The sequence below is a fragment of the Platalea leucorodia genome (genome assembly GCF_965183815.1).
Source record: "Platalea leucorodia genome assembly, contig: HAP1_HAP1_SCAFFOLD_71, whole genome shotgun sequence".
Lineage (NCBI taxonomy): Eukaryota > Metazoa > Chordata > Aves > Pelecaniformes > Threskiornithidae > Platalea > Platalea leucorodia.
Genome location: NW_028121444.1, coordinates 458,982 through 484,668, shown reverse-complemented (window position 1 = coordinate 484,668; position 25,687 = coordinate 458,982). Strand labels below are relative to the sequence as shown.

General features: G+C 50.2%; 2 protein-coding genes across 2 annotated transcripts in view; one reads left to right on the top strand and one right to left on the bottom strand.

The window, feature by feature from the left end:
* Window positions 1–3,475: 3,475 nt before the first annotated feature.
* Window positions 3,476–25,687, bottom strand: part of LOC309603394 (olfactory receptor 5G29-like) — a gene marked incomplete at both ends in the record, with an annotated part of 61,947 nt that continues 39,735 nt past the window's right edge. The window contains 3 exon segments of the mRNA XM_082338251.1: window positions 3,476–4,072; window positions 4,076–4,099; window positions 4,103–4,229. Of these exon segments, the coding sequence (XP_082194377.1) occupies window positions 3,476–4,072; window positions 4,076–4,099; window positions 4,103–4,229 (748 nt within the window).
* LOC309603385 (olfactory receptor 6E1-like) lies at window positions 6,833–7,780 on the top strand (the record flags this gene model as incomplete). Its single annotated transcript, XM_082338246.1, has 1 exon — window positions 6,833–7,780. One exon carries the CDS (start codon window positions 6,833–6,835, stop codon window positions 7,778–7,780), a length of 948 nt encoding a protein of 315 aa, XP_082194372.1.

Here is a 25,687-nt window from a genome sequence, read left to right as displayed (position 1 = left end):
TACCTGAGGGGGGTCACAGTGAGACCCCCGACTCTCAGCACTGCTGCCCCACGCTGGGCAGAGCATGGCTGTGGAAAACCCACAGGAGGGCAGCCTTATTTCTCTTAGTTTGGGCTCACTGTTCCCAGGGGCTGAGCACCCTGCAGGGAAAGGCCATGTCTCACACTCTGTTTTGGTTGTGGGTGTTTTAGCTGGGGGACCAGCCAAGGCACAATCTGGCCCTTCCTGCCTGTGCACGGCTGTGGACAGGCCTGTGCCTCCCTGATCCCACCAGTGCAGCATCAACAGAGACACCAAACACCCCAGGAACAAGAGGTGGGCACCGGCCCTACCAGCCCCACCTCTGCAGGGCTGTGCCTGACCTCAGCAGTTGCAGGTGCTCTGAGCTGAGGCTCTGCTTAAGCCAGTGATGATGGTGGAGGGAGAAGGACCTGGAGACAGCGTCAGGATAAGAAATGTCATTCCTCCAGCTGAGAGTCCCACAGCCCTGCCCAGGCTCGTCCAACTCAGACAGCCCTACCTGCAGGCACAGAGGAGTGCTTCCCATGTGGTATGGGATCTCCACCTGGAGACAGGACAATCTCAGACCCTTATCCCTGGAAAGCCACCAGGGCAGTGTGGCCCTGGTCCTAAAAGGGCTGGACCAGCACCCTCACACCACATCTCTCAGCACAGCCAGAAATGATTCCTAGTGTGCTGCTGACACCTCTCCCCTCCCTGAGGTCTCCCCACACTCTGCTGCCAAGCATTGTCCCTGGGCGGTGGGGTGGGCCTGTGGTGCAGGGCAGTGACCTGAGCTCAGGTCCAGCACAGCTGCCTGCTTCTCCTCCAAGAGGGCGCTCAGCAAAGGCAGCACACACAGCCCTCCCACAGCCCTCCTCACCCCACAGTCAAGCCCTGGGTGGGCAGGGCAGGCCCACAGGGCCTGGAGAGGACCAGTGCCCGAGCTCCAGCCCGCACCCGCCTGAGGCTGGGGAGTCAGGGCAAAAGTACCCCTGGAGATGCTGGGGATTGAACCCAGGACCTCCCACATGCGAAGCAGGTGCTCTGCCACTGAGCTACATCCCCTTGACACCTGCCAGCAGGAGAGGCACTCTCCTCCCGTGATGTGCCTATGACAAGTCCTGTATTCCCCTGGGTGCCCAGGGACCCTCTGCAGCAAACAGCACTTGAATCCTTGTGATGTGGGGCAAGTTGGGACTGCCTCTCTGCTGGGGCCTGATCCTGGCACAGGGCTGCACTGCAGAGCACTGCCCCTTCAAGGTCTCTGCAGGGCAATGGGGCAGAAGGAGGCTCTTGCTGCAGGTGCTGCTCCCACACTCTGGCCCACTCCGGGATGGGTCAATGGAGAGGAGCCTTTTCTGCCACCCAGGGCAACAGCCGTCTGTGCCACATCTGTCCCCAACTCTGCAGCAGCAGCAGTGCAACAGGGTGAGGGAAATGCCCTCCCTGGACTGATGTGCCCCCAGGCTCCGATGGCATCCTAGGGCATGCCGTGGAGGGCACATGGAGGCAGAAATCTTATACCCCCTCCTCCAGGCACCAGGCCTCCCCCTGCACCCCTCTGTTCCCCAGCAGCCCTGCAGGCGAGGTGAACAGCAGGCTTCCGTCTCCATGGGACTGGGCATGGGCATTGGGCTCAGGGACCTTCCCATTCCTTCAGCACTGATGTCTGTCCTGACAGCAAAGCAGTGCCCGGGGACAGCCCTGGCTGGGGTCCCTGTGGCAGGGTGGGTGAGCGTGTTCGGCTGTTAACCCAAAGGCTGATGGTTTGACCACACGCAGGGATGGTGTCCTCACGCTGGTACAGCTGGGGCAATTGTGTTGCCCAGTGCCATAGATTTTTCCCTGCTGAGCCCCTGCCTAGCAGAGAGGGTTTAGGGGAATCAAAACCAGAGCACAGTCACTGTGACCTTCTGGAGTGGGTGAGTGGAGTTAAGGGGATGGGCTGCTCATCTATTCTGCTTTGCCCACATGGCCCCAAAGCCCATCCTCTGCAATGACTCTCCCGTTTTTGCTCAAGAAAGACCTGGAAGGACTGCTCTTTTGGAGCACTGATAATCCCGCAGGCACTACCCCTGCAGCCAAGCATTTTCAAGCTCGCGCTCAAAGCTGAGAAGACAGGAACTGTGCTTGGACAGACAGTCTCTGCCAGGTGGCATGGACACTGCTGATTCCCCACTCCAGAGTGGCAGAGGCTGGATCCCCTTCTCAGGACAGACTTCTTGCCAGGAAGCCACAGCCAGGGGGGTGCCTCACCTGGTTCTTACTGGCACTTCACTCAGCATGCGTTTTGGTGGATATTTCTTTTTTTATTGTGTCTACTCTTTCCACACACAGGAATGACAGAAAAGCAAACATTTCATAAAAGCTTGTCATAAAGCCCTTGTTATAGACAGGAAGTCCGTCAGATCTGGAGGGAGCCAGGAACATTGCCATAACCACAAAGAAGATCCAGGAAGCTCAATGCGTCTTCTCACTTCTTCACTCACTCTCACTTCTCAGTTCTTCAAGTGACGCAAATTCTTGCAACCATGATTTAAGCCTGGAAGTGGGAAGGGATTTATGTCTGTGGGTGGAGGAGGAATAAGTGTGTTGTGGGAGTATGTCAGGGCTGAAGGCCCTTGTGCAAATCAGGGACGATGGAGACATTTCCATCTTGTGCGCATGCCTCAGCCTAGGAAATGGGGAAAGCCCGCTGCTGGGGGTGGATGTTCTCAGTCATGGCCCATGAGCATGACGTCACTCTCTTTTGCAAGAAAGAGAAAATAGGAGGACTCAGGTTGCAATATCTAAGTCAGCCAGTGGGAAACAAATACGTAATTACATTGGGGGAGGGGGGCTGGAGGGGGGTCAGATTAGGAGAAGGAAAGAAGTGGGAAGTAATGATTTCTGTGTTAAAAATTTGGGAAGCTGAGACCCAGCTTGTGTGGATCTTTCTTCTGAAGAAGGATCTATTTTTTTTTTTTTTTTTCCGAGATGCTGGCCCTATCAGACTAGCTTTCACAGTTCTCCTCTGCCAGACAGCCCAGAGAACAGGAGGGATGGGATTCATCTACTCAGATTTAGACATGTCCAGTGGAAGGGCTTGATTCAGCTTCCCCCTCCCCACTGTCAATACGAAGATGTCCTGAGGAATCCCAGACACACAGGACCCCCACCCCTCAGCTTGGCTGGGTAACGGAAGAGAAAACAGCATGTTTAGAGTAAGCTTTCTGCCACTCCTGGGCAGGTGTGGCATTTCAACAGCTCCCACTTGCAGGATCACAACTGTGGTTACTTTAAAGCAAGAAGAAAGCCAGGGAAGTTTTTTACACTCTTCAGTACCAGACCTGTATGTCTTTAAGACACAAATTTTCCCACTTCTCATTCCCCAAGCAGTCCCCAGATTCTGCACTTCTAAAGATATACCTGGTACACAAAATATGCACTTGTCCACACTTGACACAATCACAACCTGTTTATTCCTGGTGGGTCACAACTGGTAGGAGCTCTCGGTGCAGGCCACAGTCTTTCTGAGGGCATTTCCAAGAGTCCCCTTGACTTGCCTGTTCCGCAGGCTGCAGAGGAGTGGATTGGCCATGGGCGTGAGGATGGTGTAGAAAAAGGATAGCACTGTATTGAGCTGCCTCAGTGAGGCTGTTCTGGGTGTCATATAGACAACGACGAGGGTACCATAGAAAGCAGTGACCATGATGAGGTGAGAGGAGCAGGTGGAGAAGGCCTTCTGCCTCCCCGTGGTGGCTGGAATCCTTAGGATCACAAGTATGATGCAGATATAGGATACCAAGGTGAACACAAAGGAGAAGACCACATGCAGAAAGCAGATGATGAAAGTAACCAGTCTAAGCACGGTGGTGTCACTGCAGGCGAGCTCCAGCAATGGGGCAAAATCACAGAAGAAGTGATCAATTGCATTGGGACCACAGAAGTGTAAGTTGGAAAATAGCCCAGTGACTCTGGTAGACATTAGTAATCCTGCTAGCCAAGACCCAGCTGCTAGCTGGAGACAGAGCTTCTGCTGCATGAGGCTGGCATAGAGCAGGGGGTGGCATATGGCCAAGTACCGATCCTAGGACATGGTGGCCAGCAGATGACACTAGGTACCTGCACAACAGGCAAAAAAAAAGAATTGTGTCATGCAGCCTTGAGCAGAAATGGTTCTGTCCCTGGTTAGGAAGCTGGCCAGCAGCCTGGGCAGGATAGTGGAAGTATAGCAGATTGCCACACTGGAGAAATTAGGCATCTGCTCTGAGGCCCACGAAAGAAGGAGGAGGAAACCTAAGAAAAGGGAAGGGAATGTTGACAAAGGTAACAAGATGAATTCACCAAGCACGATATTAGTTACCCTTGCCAGACCTTCAACTGACCGGGTACCAAAATGGATCCTCACAACCATACCAGAGCAAGAATATTTTTCTTGAAGGCCTTTTCAGTCCTTCACGAGTTAAAAACCCTCCTTTTCACACTGCTGCTGGTGATTTCTCTGCTCGCTGTCATGGGGAATGCAGTCACCATTGCCATCCTTTGGCTCCACCACTAGTGCCACACCCCCAGGCATCCCTTCCGCCAAACCTTGTCCTTCTTGGATATTTGGTTCACTCTGGTCATTCCCCCTGACATGTTTGTCAGTCTCATGCTGGAGATTAAGATATCTCTGCAGCTGCTTACAAGTCCCTCCTTCTCCATCAGCACAGCTGAGTTTAACCTATGTGTTGTGATGTGTTTTGATTGCTGCAGGGCCATTTGCAGCCCCTCACACGACTCTGTCCTTACCAACTCCTGGCTGTGCTCCATGCTCATCTTTAGCTGCTGGGGAATGGCATCTCTCTCCACGCTCAGCCCCACCATCCTGTATGCGATTAGACCCTCAGTGCCCACTGTAGAGACTGCTTCTTCTGCGGCATCATCCCTTTGCTGAGAGCAGCCCGCATGGGCACCAGCTACTATGAAACATGAGCGTTGCTCTCTTCTCCACTGTGTTGTTGAGCTCCTTCACACTGACCTCTGTGGTTTATGCCTACATTATATGCATCGTCCTGAGGATAACCTCTGTGCAAAGCCACAACAAGGCCTTCTTCACCTGGATATCCTTCACCTGCATACCCTATATTTCTTCACTCACTATGGCATATGCTGGCTGCATGCTTGACGATGCGGGGCCTGAAGAGAAGCTGCTTTCTTGTAAGCTGCCTGCAAATTTGCAGGTTCCCCTAAGAAAGTGCATTCAGGAGAAGAACAATTTTAGAGAATTGAGGTGTCACCCAGGAGAGTAAGAAGACACAAGCCTTTGAGTGTTTGAACTGACCCAGAAAATGGACACTGGGACTGTCCCCTCTCATTCACCGATTCACTACGCTCATACTGCTGTAGGTGAATGAGCTTGAGCTTTTGCTCAAATACAGCCAGGGGTTTAATCTCAGAAAATGTTCCACACGAACCCAGTGCAGAGTTTCCCCTATGCCAGACTAGAGGCAAAGAACAAGCTGGGCATTTGGGATCTAAGACTAACCTGAACCCCAAGCTAAAATGTCAGTGCAAACATGGAGCACTGCCCTGTACTGATCTTCCCATTTTACTCCTTGTGGAAGTGCTACCCATTCTGGCCTGGGACAGAGCCTAAGGGGACAACACAGCCTGTGGAGAAGATCTCTTTCACTGCTTCAAACTCACCATCTCCTCTTCTCCCTCTCCTCTCCTTGCACTTGGAATCATCCCGCTTTTGCAGTCATCTGCTCTGCTCCTTTCCATGTCTAAAAACAAATATAAAGATGAAGGGAAAAACATCAGTCTTTTTTGCATATAGTTTTCTTGTGCTTCCTTCTGTTAGATATGTATTTTGATTTTAAAAAAAAGTAACTTAATAAATGAGTGATTTGAGACTTGAATAGTGAGTTTCATGTACTTGGCTGCAGGTGCCTGTGCGAACTGGTTTTCCCTAGGCTCCCTCTAGAGTCAATGGAAACAAGAGAACATGCTAGAGGCTGGTTCCTCCCAACCTATAACTGGCATGCAAAAGAAAGGTTACAAATCTCTTCCAGACACTCTTCTCTTGCTCTGCGTTTAGGTCAGGACATTTGATGGCAATAGCAATGAGCAACTCTTTGGAAACAACCGTGCTTCAGTGCAGACGGATGTCAGATGAGATTGTGTGACAGGCTGTGTGGAGTCATCATACCTTTCAGTCACTATTTAGAGTACGAAAGAAGACAAGTTATACTTGGTCCCTATTCCACCCCCTCCCCCTTTCCTGAAGAAACAGAGAGCAAGAAGGTGTGGAAGGAAGCAGGGGATTACAAAAGAGATGCTGGATATTACTTATTTTGAAAACAAGAGACTCTCAGGGATTCCTAGTGCAAAAAGGCAAGTACCTCTGAAAAGTAGAAAGAATAGCTTTCAACATACACATTTGATTTGATTTCATTTCATTTCATTTGATGGTTTAGCATTTGTGCAATAGAAGAGATGAGTTTGGCACATAGGTGTGACAGATGTTTGCAATAGGTCTGAGTGAATGTGGAATTTGCCAGGAATGGGGTGAAATAGCTCGCAGCCTCTTTAAATCTTCTGCTCTGGAGAAAGAATCCTTTAGGAGTGTTTGAGAAATGTAGAAAGATGACAACAAATTCTCTGAGGACTCAAACTGAAATGTAAACCAGAAAAATCAGGGGGTGAGAAAGGCTTGAAGGACTCACTCTCTGTGCTCTATAGGAGGAAGACTGCAAGAAAGGAAAGAAGCAGAGAAGGAAGGATTCCTTTCATCCAGACGGTGAAATAATCACACTTGGGTTTTGCCACCTTCCTGTCTCGGCAGGATGAACTGAAATTCAGCATGGGAGCAGAAAATGAAACTGCAGTTACTGAGTTCATCCTAGAGGGTTTCTCAGGGCTTGATCAAAGCCTGCAGCTATTTCTCTCTCTGCTCCTTCTGCTCATATACCTGACAACAGTGATGGGGAACGCAACCATCATTTTCCTCGTGTGTGTAGATCACCGCCTGCAAACCCCCATGTACTTTTTCATCAGCAATCTGGCCTTCCTGGAAATCTGGTTTACAACCTCCACAAGCATCAGATTGTTTGTGATCCTGAGTTCTGGTAGGAGAATGATCTCACTAAGCAGCTGCTTTACCCAGTCCTGTTTCTATTTTGTCCTGGGCTGTATAGAGTTTGTTCTACTTGTTGTCATGTCCTTTGACCGCTACGTTGCCATCTGCCAGCCTTTGCGTTATGCTGCCATCATGAAGCCTCAGCTCTGCATCAACCTGGTTGTTGCTACTTGGGTCATTGGCATCACAGTCTTGAGTTACCGTCTGGTCCTCCTCTACAAGCTGACTTTCTGTGGTTCGAACAAGATCCACCATTTTTTTTGTGACAACTCCCCCTTGTTCACATTGTCCTGCTCTGACCCCAGCCTGCTTTGGAAAACAGACTCTGTTTTGTTATCGTTTATCCTACTAGGTTCCTTATGTTTAACTCTGGCATTTTACATGGGCATCCTTTTCTGTATTCTGCACCTGCCAGCAGCCGCTGGGAGGAAAAAAGCTTTTACTACATGTTCTTCCCACCTCACCACCTTGGCCATTGCATATGGGAGCTGCATTGCTCTCTATGTGCGTCCTTCCAGAGATGTTTCCTTGGAGACAAACAGAATTCTGGCTTTGCTGAACACTGTCTTGTACCCAGTCTTAAATCCGTTCATCTACAGTCTTAGAAACAAGACTGTGCTACTGGCCCTGAATGAAGCCATTGCCCGTGTAACAGCACAGCTTTTCCCCTAATCCTGATGCATTTCTGGACAGCAATTCCAATGAGCTGCTATGTTAGAATATGCTAAATAATACCAGTGCATAGGTATGTAACCTGCAAATACAGCTGCCTCAGGAGATGCATGTTCTTGTTGGGTTGTGTTAGGTTAAGTGAGAAGAAGCTCATCTGCACACACAAAGAAGGCACTACCAATGGCAGGAGGAGTAACTCAGTTAACACCCTGCCCCAGCTGCTCCCAGAGCCATCCCAGGAGAGCCACCAGCTCATCAAGATCCCATCTCCACAAAGCCAGAAGAGCACAGAGGCACCGTGGCAGGTGGGAACCCAAATGACAGGCTCCTGAGGAAGGAACGTTTTGTCCCGGCTCCTTCCAGGGCTGCCCTGGGAGAGCCGTCAGCCCCGTTGTCCAGGTGTGAAACCCACCAAGAGGAGTCACTGCGAGCAGCTCTCTGGATCACCATTTGGACTAAGGGAATTGTTGCCTAGGGGCGTAGGACACATTATGGGATGCAGGGGAAGAGCATTTTTGGGCTGCACAGGATTTATTATGGGAAGTGTAGGGGAGGACCCCGACCAGTGCAGTCTGTCCTGTCTCCTCATTAAACTTAATTTCTAGCTCATTCCTGTGTGGGGGAATCTCTCTTCTGTGTGAACATGTGAGCACAGGGGGATGAGTGCAGCAACTGGAGAAGGACCATGGGGTCAGGCAGCCCGTATGTCATTAGTGCCAGCAACTGAGAGACTGGAGTGACTGGACCTAAGAGTTTGTGTGTGTGTGTGTGTGTGTGTGTGTGTGTGACTGGGTGGTCTGTAGCAGCATCTGGAATGGGGCTGCAGCCTCAGGGGGTCATATGTCCAGGTGCGTGCACCTGGGGAGGCTGGTATCCCAGGCAGCTACTGAGGAGACTGAGCGTCTGAGCCCAGCTGCTGGAGGGATCCATCCTGTATGGGTATATATAGAGAACGGAATAGAATAGAACAGAACAGAATAGCATAGAACGGAATAGTTCATTTGGAAGGGACCTACAAGGATCATCTTGTCCAAATACCTGGCCACTTCAGGTCTGACCAAAAGATAAATCATGTTATTAAGGGCATTGTCCAAATGCCTCTTAAACACTGACACGCATGGGGCATCAACCACCTCTCTAGGAAGCCTGTTCCAGCGTTTGACCACCCTCTTGGTAAAGAAATGCTTCCTAATGTCCAGTCTAAACCTCCCCTGGTGCAGCTTTGAACCATTTCCCCGTGTCCTGTCCCTGGATCCCAGGTTGAAGCAATCATCGCCTCCCTCTCCACTTCCCCTCCTCAGGAAGCTGTAGAGGGCAATGAGGTCACCCCTCCACCTCCTTTTCTCCAAACTGGACCAGCCCAGTGCCCTCAGGAGCTCCTCGGAGGACATTTCTTCCGGCCCTTTCACCAGCTTTGGTGCCCTCCTCTGGACGTATTCAAGTACCTTACATCCTTCTTCAGTTGTGGGGCCCAGAACTGCACGCAGTACTCCAAGTGAGTCTGCACCACTGCTAAATAGAACAGGATAATCCTCTGTCCTGGTTTCAGCTGGGATAGAATTAATTTTCTTCCTAGTACTTGGTATAGTGCTGTGGTTTGGGTTTAGGATGAGAATAATGTTGATAACACACTGATGGTTTACTTGTTCCTAAGCAGTCTTTATCCAAGTCAAGGATTTTACAGCTTCCCATGCTCTGCCAGGTGCACAAGAAGTTGGGAGGGAGCACAGCCAGGACAGCTGACCCAAACTGGCCAAAGGGATATTCCATACCGTATGACATTATGCTCAGTATATGTACTGGAGAGAGTTTGCCGGGGGGCAGCGATCGATGCTCGGGGACGGTCTGGGCATCGGTCAGCAGGTGGTGATTGTGCATCACTTGTTTGGTATATTCTTTTTTTTATTAGTATTAGTATTAGTATTAGTATTAGTATTTCCCCTTTCTCTGCGGTCATATTAAACTGTCTTTATCTCAACCCACGGGTTTTACTTTTTTTTTTCTGATTCTTTCCCCCATCCCACTGTGGGAGGGAGGGTGAGCGAGCGGCTGGGTGGTGCTTAGTTGACGACTGGGGTTAAACCACAACATCCCCTCTTTTGAGCCCCTCGTTATACTGCACCCCAGGGTGCGGTTTGCCCTCTTGGCTGCCAGGGCACACTGCTGACTCCTGTTGAGCCCCCTGCCAGCCAGCACCCCCAGATCCCTCTCTGCAGGGCTGCTCTCCAGCCACTCCTCTCCCAGTCTATACTTGTGCCCGGCATTATTTCATCTGAGGTGCAGAATCCAGCATTTGTTCTTGCTGAACATGGTGAGAGTTGCCTCCTCTGGGTCATGGATACAGCTTTTCAATTGCACAGGGCCCAGGAGTGTTCCCTGTGCTGCCCCATGATGCCCCAGTATGTCCCACTGGCCTTCAGGTAGGGTATGACCCCTTCACCACTGCTTTCTCAGCCTGATCATCCAACTGGTGTTTCACCCATCTGTTTGTCTGCCCTTCCAGAATGTAACGTCCTAACTTGGGTACAAGAATAGTGAGGGAGAACATGTCACAAATCTTGCTGAAGTTGAGGTGACCAACATCCACTATTGTCCCCTCATGCACAAATGCAGTTACTTCATCATGAAGGCAGTCAGCCTGGTGAGGCATGCTTTACCCTTTGAAAGTCCATGCTGACTGCTTTTGGACACATTCTTTTCTTTAATGGTCCCAGAAATACCACCCAAGAGATATCGATAGATTACTCCTCACCAAAGTGAGCTCGTACAGCCTGGGGTTCCCTGGGTTGCTCCTTTGGCTTCTTTCAGAGATGGGTGCAACATTGCTTTGTCCTCGCTCACAAGAGACCTCTACCAATCCCATGACCTTTCCAAAGGGATATTCCACAGAAATATGTCTTCCCCTGTAACTTCATTACCACTATTCTGCCTGTTATATGCTGTATTTACTTTCTCTAATTGTTCTTGTGTTTTCATCTGTCCTGATACAATGACCATTTCTAAAGTCATCTTACCAGTAGACTGTCTAGACAAAGGCCCTTTCCATTATTCTCCAGTTTTCTCCTGCCCTTACTCTTTGTTCATTCAGATACCTCTCACGTATGCTGCTGCTTTGGGTTTCAGGGAGTTAAAGCTTTCATGTCTTTCAGTAGGACAATTGCCTTTGTAGCAAACTCTTATGTTTACCTCTACTTTTCTGTAGCTATCTATGTAAAACATTTCTCATAAGATTATCCCTTGTAGAAAGGCAACCTCATTAAAGGTAGCTTATCAGTAGCATATGCTTGAGGAGTGTATTGTATTGTTTCTGAAACTTTATCATGCTTTACTTTTCTTTGCTTGCAAATAGGAAAAATCCTTCTGTGCCTGTGTGCAGCCGGTTGTCTAAGGAGATCAGGAGGGAGATGGCGCGATGGAGCTGTAACACCCAGTTGCAGACTTCAGTGGAGAAGTCTGATGTAAGGAAAAGTGATATTATTGCAGCCTTTTAGTACTTAAAGGTAAAGTACCAAAGCTCAAAGCTCAAGGACAATAAAAAGGGCTTTTTAAAATAAATAAATAGCAAAAGGCAGGCGAGAAAATGCGTTGGCCCATTACTTGATGAGCATGGCCACCTCACAAACAGGGACACAGACAAAGCAGAGATGTTTAATGCTTTCTTTGCCTCCGTCTTCAAGACCGATGAAGTGTTCTCTGGGCTAGAGAACCATGACTGCAAGAACGACAAACTCCCAACCAACCCCGAACTTGTGCGGGATTTGCTGCTCCAGCTGGATAAGTCAATGGGGCCGGACGGGATTCATCTGAGGGTACTTAAAGAGCTCGCTGATGTCATAGCGAGACCTCTCTCAATGATTTTTCAATGCTCCTGGGAATCTGGGGAGGTCCCAGTCGACTGGAAGCTGGCAAACGTTGTCCCAACCTTCAGGAAGGGCAAGAGGGATGACCCCGGTAACTACAGGCCTGTCAGTCTCACCTCTGTGCCTGGCAAAATGAAGGAGAAAATTCTTCTGGGAGTTATTGAAAAACACCTGAAAGACAAAGTCATTGGTCCCAGCCAGCACGGGTTCACGAGGAGAAAGCCCTGCTTGACAAACTTGATTTCCTTCTATGACAAGGTTACCCACCTAGCTGACCAAGGGAAGCCAGGCGATGTCATCTTTTTGGACTTCGGTAAAGCCTTTGATACTGTCTCTCACAGTATCCTCCTGGACAAAATGTCCAGCATACAGCTGGATAAACACCTAATGCAATGGGTGAGCAATTGGCTGATGGGTCGGGCTCAAAGGGTTATAGTAAATGGGGTTACACTGGGCTGGCGATCAGTCACTAACGGGGTTCCCCAGGGATCCATGTTGGGACCAGTGCTCTTTAATGTCTTCATAAATGACTTGGATGCAGGACTCAAAGGTTTGTTATCAAAGTTTGCCGATGACACAAAATTGGGAGGAGCCATTGACATTCTCGAGGGCAGAGAGGCCCTGCAGAGGGATCTGGACAAATTAGAGAGCTGGGCAATCACCAACAGTATGAGGTTTAACAAGGGCAAGTGCCAGATTTTGCACCTGGGACATGGCGACCCTGGATGTACATACAGACTGGGGAATGAGAGGCTGGAGAGCAGCCCCATGGAGAGGGATCTGGGGGTTCTGGCCAACGGCAAGTTGAACATGAGCCAACAGTGTGCCCTGGCAGCCAGGAGGGCCAACCGTGTCCTGGGGTGCATCAAGCACTGCATTGCCAGCCGGGCGAGGGAGGTGATTGTCCCACTCTATTCTGCACTGGTGCGGCCTCACCTTGAGCACTGTGTGCAGTGTTGGGTGCCACAGTACAAAAAATATACAAAGCTGCTGGAGAGTGTCCAGAGGAGAGCCACAAAGATGGTAAAGGGTTTAGAGCGGAAGCCGTATGAGGAGCGGCTGAAGTCACTTGGTCTGTTCAGCCTGGAGAAGAGGAGACTGAGGGGAGACCTCACCACGGTCTACACCTTCCTCACAAGGGAAGGAGGAGGGGCAGGTGCTGATCTCTTCTCCCTGACGACCAGTGACAGGACCCAAGGGAAGGGCAGGAAGATATGCCAGGGGAGGTTTAGGTTGGACATTAGGAAAAGGTTCTTTACCCAGAGGGTGGTGGAGCACTGGAACAGGCTGACCCTGCAGGCAGTCACGTCGCCAAGCCTGACAACATTCAAGAAGCATTTGGACAACGCCCTCAGACATAGGGTGTGAATTTTGGAGTTGTCCTATGCAGGGACAAGAGTTGGACTCAATGATCCTTGTGGGTCCCTTCCAACTCAGGACATTCTATGATTCTATGATTCTATGATTCTTATAAGATAGATGAGGACAGACTTTTTAGCAGGGCCTTTTGCAATAGGACAAGGGGTAATGGTTTTAAACTAAACGAGGCTAGATTTAGACTAGATATAAGGAAGAAATTTTTTACAATGAGCATGGTGAGACACTGGAACAGGTTGCCCAGAGAGGTGGTAGATGCCCCATCTCTGGAAACATTCAAGGACAGGTTGGATGGGGCTCTAAGGAACCTGATCTAGTTGAAGATGTCCCTGCTCAGTGCAGGGGGGTTGGACTAGATGACCTTTAAAGGTCCCTTCCAACCCAAAGCATTCCAGGATTCTATGATTCTATGAGAAGGTGAATCGAGTCAATTTGCAGAGGTGAAAGCCATCCAGCTGGCTTTGGATATTGCTGAAGGAGAAAAATGGCCAATGCTCTATCTCTATACTGACTCATGCATGGTGGCAAATGGCCTGTGGGGGTGGTTACAGCAATGGAAGCAGAGTAACTAATAGCGCAGAGGCAAACCCATCTGGGCTGCTGCATTGTGGCAAAATACTGCTGCCTGGGTAGAAAACCTGGCTGTAAAAGCACGTCACGTAGATGCTCAAATAGCCAAGAGTCAGGCCACTGAAGAACATCAAAACAACCAGCAGGTGGATCAGGCTGCTAAGATTGAAGTGGATCTGGACTGGCAACAGAAGGGTGAATTATTTCTAGCCGGGTGGGCCCATGACACCTCAGGCCATCAAGGAAGAGATGCAACATATAGATGGGCCCATGATTGAGGGGTGAACTTGACCACAGACACTACTGCACAGATTATACATGAATGTGAAACATGCGCTGCAATCAAGCAAGCAAAGCGGTGCAAGCCTCCCTGGGATGGAGGACGATGGCTGAAATATAAATATTAGGGAGGCCTGGCAGATTGATGATATCACACTCCCACAAACCCACCAAGGCAAGCGCCATGTGCTTACAGTGATGGAAGCAACCACCGGATGGCTGGAGACATATCCCGTGCCTCATGCTACTGCCCGGAACACTGTCCTGGGCCTTGAAAAGCAAGTCCTGTGGTGACATGGCACCCCAGAAAGAACTGAGTCAGACAACGGGACTCATTTCCGAAACAACTTCATAGACACCTGGGCCCAAAAGCACGGCATTGAGTGGATATATCTCATCCCCTATCATGCACCAGCCTCCGGGAAAATCAAACAGTACAACGGAGTGTTAAAGACTACACCGAGAGCAATGGGTGCTGGGACGTTCAAACATTGGGACACACATTTAGCAAAGGCCACCTGGTTAGTCAACAGTAGGGGATCCGCCAATTGAGTTGGCCCTGCCCAATCAAAACTTTTACGTACCGTAGAGGGGGATAAAGTCCCTCTAGCGCACATAAAAAATATGCTGGGGAAGACAGTCTGGGTTATTCCTGCCTTGGGTAAAGGCAAAACCATTCGTGGGATTGCTTTTGCTCAAGGACCTGGGTGCACTTGGTGGGTGATGCAGGAGGATGGGAAAGTCCAATGTGTTCCTCAAGGGGATTTGATTTTGGGTGAGAATAGCCAATGGTTTGAATTGGATGATGTTAATTGCTACGTGTCCCGATCCAATGTCGGGAGAGGTTTCGATACGATCCCAAGGACGAGATTAAGACGCAAACGAGGTCAAATGCCGTACAACCTTTTACTTTTATTGGAGGGGAGAAGAGAACGGAGGGAGGAGGGAGGGCAAGGGAGGAGAGGAAAAGAATAGGGGAGAGAGAGTTAGAAAGAGAAGGAGAAGGAGGAGTTTGTCACCACCACTTCGAGTCCGGTGATCTTCCGCAGGGTCTTCGGTGGCCTCAGGTTCTGGCGGGGATCGAAGCGGGTAGGGGGTGAGCCTTGAGGGTGCAGGAACAGAAGGAGGAGTCTCGCGCGCGCCGCTGCCGCCCCCGCCGAGGGGCACGTGCGCTCCTTATATAGGGGCTCCCACGCATGCGCAGATCACAAATGTGTACGTGCAGTTCGCCACGGCCGTGCTGCCCCCGCCTCTGCTCTTTTCGCGCCTTTTTGTCCCCGCCTCAGCTCTTTTCGTGCCTTTAGTCCCTGCGCAGGCGCACGAGGTTGCTTTTTCTCAAAGCTGTGGAGAAGATGGTCTTCTCGAAGCGCTACGCTGGATGGCGCTACAGCGGCAATGTCGAGACAAAACCGCATTTGGTACCGGTTCTCTACACCACCCCGTGGCTCGACATTGCAGCTTGGTGGTATAAGACAGAGAGAGAAAGAAAACAAAGGAGAAAGAAAGAAAATGCAGAGTTGAAAGGGTTGGAGATAAGGGTGGAGGAAAGTTGTGGGAAGGGAAACGGGAATAACATTGTTTCAGGTGAAGGAATGTCTTAACACAGATTAACTGAGGTATTGCTCAATGCAAGCTTATTCTTGAACAACTTTAACAATTCTTCAACTTTGAAGGGTAAACATTAGAAATAGGGTTGACAATAACTGGCAACAGTAAACATTAGAAATAGGGTTAACAGTAACTGGCAATACGCGGTTTCTTCCTTTAGAATGAATTGGGGATGGGTTTAAATGATGGGTACTGAGGTTGGTTGTGGCTGATGGATGGTACAGATTTTCCTTACACCATCAGGTGAGGTGTTAGGAACAAATTGCATATTTGACACAACGTGTTGAATTAATTGAATAAAACATGGAATTATACAGGGTAGGAACAGTAAGGTGGCAGCTGCACATAGCAAATACAATATTAATTGTTTGACCCACGGTGCCCCTGGTAACCAGGACCACAAATCGCCATTCCAACCACTCCAAGTTTGAACAGGGACATGGGCTATTTTCCTGATATCTTGGGTCAGTTGGAGAACCACTTCTCCCACATCATCTATTTCTAGGCAGCAGTTAGAGATATTTAATTTTCCACACACCCCTCCCTCCTCAGCCAGTAAATAATCTAGAACCATGCGGTGCTGAAGGATTGCCGTGCGCATTTGTTGAGACTGCCGAGTTAATAGGTCTATGGCGTCAGCGGTTTTATTGGTGATAATTTCTAGGGCCGCTTGTAGTCTGATTATTCGGTTTAGATTATAGATTGGTTCTCTTGCCCCTGCAATGGGCTCGTTCGGATTCCAGGTTGCTGGTTCATAATGTTCAATTATTCGCTCAGGGGGCCATTCGTCATTCCCCCATTTTTGTGTCCCACCTAAATTTACCTTGGCAGATCGCGTCTTACGGGCAATACTTCTATCTCCGAGGTTATCATACACTTTTATGCCTAATTGGGGTCCACCAGTTTCTGGCAGGAGGAAGAATAGGGGTCTTATGATCCCTATATAACAACTCCCGACCACCCCGCGGGTAAGAATTTGTATGCCGTGTTTCCACAAATCCAATAATGCCCTTTTCTGGCTTTATTTCCTTGAGAAAATGGCCCATCTTTCCCTGGTGGAAATTGAAAATAAGTTGTGTCTTTGTCACCCAGAGGGCTGAAAAAGGTCATTGCCCCATCCCTTATTCGGCCGGTACAATACCAAGCCCCATAAGTACCCCTCCATTTGCAAGTTTGTTTGTAATGCTGGAGAATCAAGGTTTCGTTTTTGCTTGACCAATATCCCTTAAACCCCTGGTTACGCCCCGTTTCATTAAGCCACACCCACAGGTCCCTTTCCTTGTCGGGGGGCTTACGTGTGAGTGTCCATTGGCATTTGCTTTCTCCCACCTCGACCCCTCCTTTCTGAGTGCAATTCAAGCAGTATTGCCCCTTAGCTGGAAACTGAATTGGCCAGGTCCCACTGTCATCCCACGGATTGTCTGCGGCTTCGCTATATTTGCTTACGATTTGGTCTGGGGTGAGGGGTGCGGATGTCCACGGCCAACTTGATAGCCCTAGGGGTCCGCCGCACACCCAACAGTGACTCAGATTGAAAGTTTGACTCACGGCTTTCGCTAATAACACAAACTCGTTTTCCTCGAAGGGATTATATGGAGGAGGGGAAGGTGGAGGGAATGGTCGCTCGTCACTTTCAGAGAGATGTTCCTGAGTCAAAACGATCCAAAGCAGCAGGTGCGTCGTGGTCATATCGCTGCCCTTAAAAACAGAAACAGGAACAAAACTCGCTCCTTGGGTTAGAAGGAGGGAATAATCCATTTGGTGTGTATTTTGTGGGTTCTCCCACTGGTATCTTTCGCTTTCCACATGTGTTTATTTAGGGGGGTATCTAGTACAAGAGGCACAGCTCCCACAGTGGGAAGCTCAACCAGAACCGGTTGACCAGGAGAATAACATGGTGTCCTGGGGGAGTTGGGGTTTCGAGAGACGGGTACCATGGTTGGGGCTTGTGGACAAAATGCTGCAATTTTCGGGCACCCGTTTGCACCCCAGCGATTATTGACGTTGGTCACCGCCTCTCCTACCCGCTCAGCCCACCCCGGTTCGTGTGGTTTCAGGAAGCGCTTCAGCAAGCCATTTGTTCTCTCCACAATCCCATTTGCTTGGGGGTAGTATGGAGTGTGGAATACCCATGAAATCCCCTCCCGAGCCGCCCATTCCTGGACCATCTTGGCTGTGAAGTGTGTGCCATTGTCAGATTGTATCAACTGCGGTTTAGGGAAGGTCCCAAACCATTCTTTCAGGGCCTTCACCGTATTCTCCCCTGTTGCCTTAGCACAGGCTTTAGCCTGTGCTAGGCCAGATACTATTTCAACACCCACTAATACATAGCACTTTCCTTCTGATTTACGGAACAGACCAATGTAATCAACCTGCCAGGCCTCCCACAAACCTTTTCCCTCTCTCAAATGTAGGGGACTGTCTTCCAGGGGGTGCCTGTCTAAGCGGATACGACATTGCTCACAGGCTGAAATGCAAGTTTTGCAATTTTCTCGGGTAACCGGCCAGCCTCTGGCCTGAGCCTCTCGGTAGAGGTCTTGGGCTCCACTGTGCCCTCTCTTAAGGTGCAACCATTCCAGGAGTCGCTCCCAATCCTCCGCTACTGGATCACTTTGCAAGGGGGCGAGGCGGGCCAGCTCATCAACCCTATTGTTCCAATGACCGGACGGATTTTCTCCCGTCTGATGGGAGGCTACCCATCCTACCGCAAAGTTCCCCTGTCTGGCAATGGTTAAAATATCTTGCCACTTTTCCTTTTGCCATACAGGTATTCTGTTAACCTCCCACCCATTTTGTTCCCAAAAGGGGAGCCACTCTGTACACCCCTTAAAGACAGCAAAGGAGTCAGTGTAGATATAGATTGGAGAGGCAGATTGGGCTTCATGTTGAAAGGCACTCCATACGGCCACTAATTCCCATACTTGAGCGCTGCCTTCTCCTTCGGTAATTATTTTTTGGTCGGTCCTTATCTGTAGGGCGACTACACGGTATTTCCAAGTTCTGCCCTCTCGTTTAGCAGAGGCATCAGTGAACCAAGCGTTCTGTAATTGTTCTGAAAATGGGGGGGCTACCTGCACAGAAGAAGGAGGCACGTCACCTTCCCGGTCTGGGGCCACTCCCTCTTGGATAACTAAATTTTTGGCAGCGCCCTCAGAAACTTCAAAAATACCACAATAATGTTCTATTTGTGCGTACCATTTCCGCACCGAAGCTCTTTGTGCCACCCCGTCAGGGGGAGGTGTCCCAGTTAAAACTGGCTTAATCACTTTGAAAGGACCTCTGAGCACTATTGGTTGCTGGCGAATGGTGCGCTCTGCTTCTCGTAAAGCCAGGCTGACTACGAACAACCCCTTTTCCCACGTAGTGTACCGTTTTTCTGCATCCTTGAAACTCCGAGAATAAAAGCCAATGGGCCGGATGGGCCCTGCTGGCCCCCGTTGCCACAAATGAATCGATAGCCCGGTTGCGGCAAACCCCCATTCGATCTGCACCGGGTCTGTCGGGTGGATAGGCCCCAGGGCTTGGTATGCATTTGCCTCGAACACCAACAGCCGTAGCGCCTCATCGTGGACCGGGGTCCACTCCCATTGCGCCCTTTTCCGTAGTAAATCATATAGGGGTCTCGCGATAATTGAGAAATCAGGGATATGCTTTCTCCAGAACACAAGCAGCCCTAACGCATGCTGTAAGTCTTTTTTTGATTCTGGTATCTTAATTTGGTCGAGGGAGGAAAGGGTGTCTGGTGGGATACATGTCATCCCTCCCTTCCACCAAATTCCTAAAAATTTCACCTCACTTGAAGGGGTTTGTATTTTCTCAGGTGGGATTGTCAATCCTATACTCTCTAGATGGGTGATGATGTCCTTCTGGACTTCCCCAACCTCTTCCACCTGATTTCCCCCTATGAGTACATCGTCTATATATTGGTAAACTTTCACCCCCGCCCTTATGGGAATTGCTTCCAGCTCCTGTGCTAGAGCATGGTGGGCTAAGGTGGGGGAGTGCTTGTATCCCTGAGGGAGCCGTGTAAAGGTGTACTGTTGCCCCGCCCAGGTAAAAGCAAAGCGGTCCTGGTCCTGCGGCTGCAGGGGGACCATAGAGAACATGTCTTTAACGTCAGTAGTCACCATAATAGGGTGTGATTGCTCTTGAATGGCGGCTATAAGCTCGGCAATGTTCGGTACAGCAGCTGTTAATGGGCCGGTGTTGGCATTCAGCCTCCGGTAATCTACTGTCAACCTCCACTTGCCTTTTGGTTTTCGGACAGGCCATACCGGGGAGTTAAAGGGGGAGTGGGTGGGAACTATAATCCCCCTCCCCTTTAAGTCCTCCAGCACTGGCACGATTCCATCTCTTGCTCCTATCGGTAGCGGGTAGGGTTTCACGCTTGTCAGTTTGGAAGGGGGGAGGGCAGGCGCCGCTTGCAACAGGCGCACCCCCACGCCGGGGGCTTCGGCCAGCCGCCTGATCTGCGGGACGCCGAAAGACCACGAATTTCCCTGGGTGTCGCGCCACTGCCTGCCCTTTAAAACGTCTATGCCCAAGAGGTTCATTTGAAAGGGTCCTATGGCTGCCATGGTGTTCACCGGACTCTCATCTCCTGGTAGCCATAAGGTTACCGGGGTCATGGGCACAGATTGGGTTTTCCCTAGGGCGTTTAATACTATCAGGCGCTTAGAAGGAGTTGAGATGCCGCACCGTTCTGCCTCGCTTTGTTTTATTGCTGTGATTTGGGCCCCCGTATCGATTAAAAAGGTCATGGGCCTCTTCCTCGGCCGTACTGCGACGGTAATGAGGAGGTCCCCTTTATTGTTGCAGGTGAGTTGTCTAATAAACATCCACCCTCCGCCTCCCTCCTCACCCTGAGGGGGCGGAGGTTTTAGTTTTCCGCCACCCTTTCATCCCCCTTGAACCCCTCCTTCTTATCCAGTGCCGGCACGGAGGGCGCGTTTGGTTTGGGAGAGGGTCCTTGCCCGGACCACCTCCGCACAAGGAACTCTAATTTTTTGGTGGGGAGCCCATCCATTAGGTCTCGGGGCACCCCCTTTTGCAGTCCCTTCTGCCACAAATCTTGTCGGAGCAGGGGTTTTTCCCTTTTTGTTGGGCCGGGGCTTGTCCCCGAAAAAGCCAGCGGTTTATTTGCCGGCTCCGCTGCCCGCATGGCCCTAGTTTCCACCTTGTGGTAAGTTCTGCCTACTGGCCCGTATTTCCTTCCATAGTTTATCAGTTCCTGAGCTATCTCCCCCCAGGTCCACACTTTCCTCCCCCACTGCCGCTGTTCGGGGGTTACTGTTCCCTCCAGGGCAGCTGCAATTCGCTCTTCACGAGGCACATTTTGGATTTTCCCCTGTAATTGGATCCCGATAGGTTTTAACGAGTCGGGGAGTCCTCTTATTAGCGGTGTCAGCCGCTCGGGGTCTACCGGTAACAACATCGGAGAGCTTAAATTTGGTTTAAGTTCCCGGTCATACATCATTTGCAGGCATGCTGCCTTTTGTACGTTTTCTAGCAGTTGCTCAACCGAACCAGTTATAGCTAGGGGATCCCCCCTTTCTAATGGGTTCAGCCCCCCTGCCCAATATGCTGCCCTCTGGGTCAGAGACCATGGGGCTCGGCGATCGCCCGTGGTGAGGAAGACGCCGGGGCCCCAATACCCCTCTGCTTCTTTTTCCGATAGCATGATCCCATCCCCCCCCGACAGGGATACCCTCCACACATACTCCGTTTCGGACTCCCTTGCCGTCCTAGCAAAATCCTTTCGGAGTTTAGCCAGTTCGGTGGCAGTAAAAGGGATTTCTTTAGTTACAACTTGGGGACGGTTGTCGCTATCGTCCTCATATATATATTCCGTTTTTACCAGCGGGCACATATGGGGGGGGTTATCCACAGTCTCCCTTAATTGCTTTAAGTCTTTCTGGGGGTAGATTTGGCATACCCCTTTCTCCTCCAACATTACCTCCGCCTCAGTGAGGGTGTCTGCCTCCCTCAGGAGCTGAACCCTCAGCTCCTCCTTCAAAATCATATTTTGGCGCTTCTCCTCCTCTAGCGCCCGTTTGGTCTCTAGTAGTTGCTCGCGCAGCGGCGCTATCGCCGCTTGCAACGCAGCGGCCACAGCCTCCGATTGGCAGGGCGCTCGTTTCTTGTCCTCCACTGCCGCTGCCAGACACGCTCCTAACACAGCACAAACAACAGCCTTCCCTTTTCCCTTCTTCACTCTAGCTTCTTTTTGCAAAACCGCTATTCGGTCCATAACACTTTGCAGTTGGAACCAGTGGTCCCGTGCCCAATCTCGTCCCGGGGGCGAGGGGCGAGAGCGGTACGTTTCTAAAAACTCATATAATTTCTCTGCCTCTTCACAAAAATCGCCTGCCTTTTGGGCGGCCATATCCTACAAAGGGGAGTTCGTCCCGGGAGGGTCAAACCTTAAAAAAAAACACGTTTCCCCTATACGCTCCCAGGAGGCCAATCCGCACACTACTACAAGACAAAGACAAGCCTACAAAGGGGATATCGTCCTGAGGGGGTCACACCGTACAATCCAAACTTCCCCTATACTCCCCCAGGAGGCCAGACCATAAACTACTGTAAGACAGAGCAGAGCCTACAAAGGGGATATCCTCCTGAGGGGGTCACACTATAAAATTCAAGTCTCCCCTATACGCCCTCAGGAGCTCAAATCACAAACTGCTACGCGCGTTTCAGTACAAAGCTCTCAACATCCACTCCTTCCTTGCGCTTCGTTCGTCTCCGGCTGCTTCCCTCGCGGGAGAGCAGAACCGCGGATCGGAACTCCGCACTCGCTTCGTACTTGCTCGTACGTCTCGTTCACACACACTCGCTCAGCACACTGTAAGGTTGTATGACACTCTCGTCTCAAGGGATCCTGTCCGTGACGCCAATTAAAATGTCCCGATCCAATGTCGGGGAAGGTTTCGATACGATCCCAAGGACGAGATTAAGATGCAAACGAGGTCAAATGCCGTACAACCTTTTACTTTTATTGGAGGGGAGAAGAGAACGGAGGGAGGAGGGAGGGCAAGGGAGGAGAGGAAAAGAATAGGGGAGAGAGAGTTAGAAAGAGAAGGAGAAGGAGGAGTTTGTCACCACCACTTCGAGTCCGGTGATCTTCCGCAGGGTCTTCGGTGGCCTCAGGTTCTGGCGGGGATCGAAGCGGGTAGGGGGTGAGCCTTGAGGGTGCAGGAACAGAAGGAGGAGTCTCGCGCGCGCCGCTGCCGCCCCCGCCGAGGGGCACGTGCGCTCCTTATATAGGGGCTCCCACGCATGCGCAGATCACAAATGTGTACGTGCGGTTCGCCACGGCCGTGCTGCCCCCGCCTCTGCTCTTTTCGCGCCTTTTTGTCCCCGCCTCAGCTCTTTTCGTGCCTTTAGTCCCTGCGCAGGCGCACGAGGTTGCTTTTTCTCAAAGCTGTGGAGAAGATGGTCTTCTCGAAGCGCTACGCTGGATGGCGCTACAGCGGCAATGTCGAGACAAAACCGCATTTGGTACCGGTTCTCTACACTACGTAATACTTCTCACACTGCCCCAGCAGCGAGTACATTGGGAGGGGCACAGAAGTTGTGAGGGGACACAGCTGGGACAGCTGACCCCAGCTGACCAAAGGGATATTCTGTACCATATGATGTCATGCTCAGCATATAAAGGTGGGGGAAAAGCTGGCCGAGGGTCCGCTGCTCAGGAACTGGCTGGGCATTGGACAGCATCACTTCTTTTGTATATTCTTTTATCATTGTTATTCTTTTCCCTTTCTTTTCTGTCCTGCTAAATTGCCTTTATCTCAACCCACGAGCTTTACCTTTTGTTTTCAATTCTCTCCCTCGTCCCACTGCGGGGGAGTGAGCGAACGGCTGTGCGGGGTTTAGCTGCCTCTCGGGTTTAACCAAAGAAGGCCTTGACGCTGTGCAAACACGGTTCAGCAATAGCCAAAACACGGGTGTGTTATCAACACTGGTTTAGGCACAAATGCAAAACATAGCACCATATGGGCTGCCATGAAGGAAGTTAACCCCATCCCAGCCAGACCCAGTCCACTTGAAATGGGGGCCCAAAAATGGACACGGTTGCTTACAGGTGGCCTAATGAGTGAGGAGCAGGGGGAGACAATCTCTTCCCTTGCACTTTCGGCGAGGGTTCTCTTTATGCACTTCAGGACACTGCTGGCCGCCTTTGCTGCCAGGTCGCACTGGATCAAGCCGATAAATGCTGGATGGTGTTCTGTATTTAATTTCTCTAATCTTTCCTATATTTTCACCTGTCCGAATACAACGACCATTTCTAAAGTCATCTTTTCAGCAGGTTGTGCAGACAACAGCCCTTTTCCAGTATTCTCCAGTTTTCTCCTGCCCTTACTCTTTGTTCATTCAGATCCTTCTCACCTGTGCTGCTGCTTTGAGCTTCAGGGACTAAAAGCTTGCCTGTCCTTCAGCAGGACAAGTGTCTCCTTAGCCAATTCTTTAATTATGTTTATCTCTACCTTTCTGTAGCTATGTATCTAAAACATTTCTCATAAGATTATCCCTTGTAGAAAGGCAACCTCATTACAGATAGCTTGTATTTAGCATATGCTCGAGGAGCGTATTTTATTGTTTATGAAACTTTATCAAGTTTAATTTTCTTTGCTGGCCAACAGGAAGAATCCTTCTGTGCCTGCGTGCAGCCAGTTGTCTAAGGAGATGAGGTGGGAGATGGTGCAATGGAGCTGTAACATTTGGCTCCCAAAGGTCAGTGAAGCCTGATGTAAGGAAACTGATGTAAATCCCAGGTGGCCAGTGAGAGAAATGGTGAGGTTGAGGAAGGCAGGAAGCAAGGCTCAAGGTTGTCACTACAGCGCCAGACCTCAAGGGACTGCTTTTCCTAGCTGTCCAGACCTCCCGAGGAGACCCTCTGCATCAATATCAATTGGAGAATGCTGCTATCACCTCTGCTCTCAACTGAAATGAATAAAATATAACCTTTAAAAAAAGGATTTTGATTAGGTGCACTTGGAAATCTTCCTCCCTACCTGCACTATGAAATGACTCTACAATTAGCTGTACGAGTCTTGAAGAGTTGAAGAAAATCACAGGAAGAGAAATGGCTCGTTAGGGCTTTCTGTATTTTAATGAGCCCCCATGCTGTAGTTGGCCCTGTGTCTGTGAACCTCAGATACTGAGAGCAGACTGAACAAACCTCTCAAGAAGTCAAAGGCAGAAGCAAAGCCTTGAAGCATTGATTGGCCCCACTGAGGGCTGTTCAGGATGAAGGCTAGGAATTAGAGTGAGTAGCAGGATGAGAGTAAGTGTTTAAGGTTTGGGGCTTTGGTTTAAAGGTAAGGTTTGAGGTTAGGGATTGGAGTAGTGGATTCCTGTCAGGGGGAAGGTGCCATTTAGGGGTAGGCGTAGGGTTAGGGCTTAAGCTTCCTGGTTAGAAATAGGGTAGATGCCTAACATGAATGTTTTCTTAGTATCACGGTGGCATCAAAATTACCCAAACACATCTTTCCTCTTCAAAATCTTTCATCTCTATTGGCATGAAAAAGAGCTCTCTCATCTCCTCCAGGTCATTATAAACATGTGAAACAGGGTAGGTGGTGGGACAGACCCTTGCATGACCCTTCTAGCTAGATGCCTCCAGGAAGAGTACCACACATTGACCACATCCCTCTGAGCCTGACCAGCCGTCTCGTTCTTTTTCCCTCTACTTATGCACCCATGCAGGCCCTAATATCCTAACGTGGGCACAAGAATATTGTGAGGGATGATGCTGAACTCTTCACTGACTTGCAGGTTAAAAGACAGCCACTCTTCTCCCGCTGTCCAGCAATCCTGCCCTTTTATCCCGGAAAGCAAAGAGGATGGCAAGACACAAGCTACCCTGGGGAAAACCAGTCACCTTCTTTTTCAGACACCCAGAAATGGGGTCTGAATGGACACACTCAGACACACTCACACACAGCCTTGAGTTTCCCTGGTCATCCCTTGGGCATTTTTGAAAGGTGCATGCAATGGTTGGGTGCTGCCAGTCATCAGGGAGTGCCCCCAGTCTCCATGACCTTATAAAGATGATGGAGAGTGTCATCGCTGTGAGACTGGCTTGCCCTCTCAGCTCCCTGGGATGCCACCTCTCCTTTCCCATAGACTGGCAAGGATTGCATTTGTTCAAGTGCCCCCTGACTTGATCCACATCCACCACTGCTTGATCTCCTCCAGAGCCCTG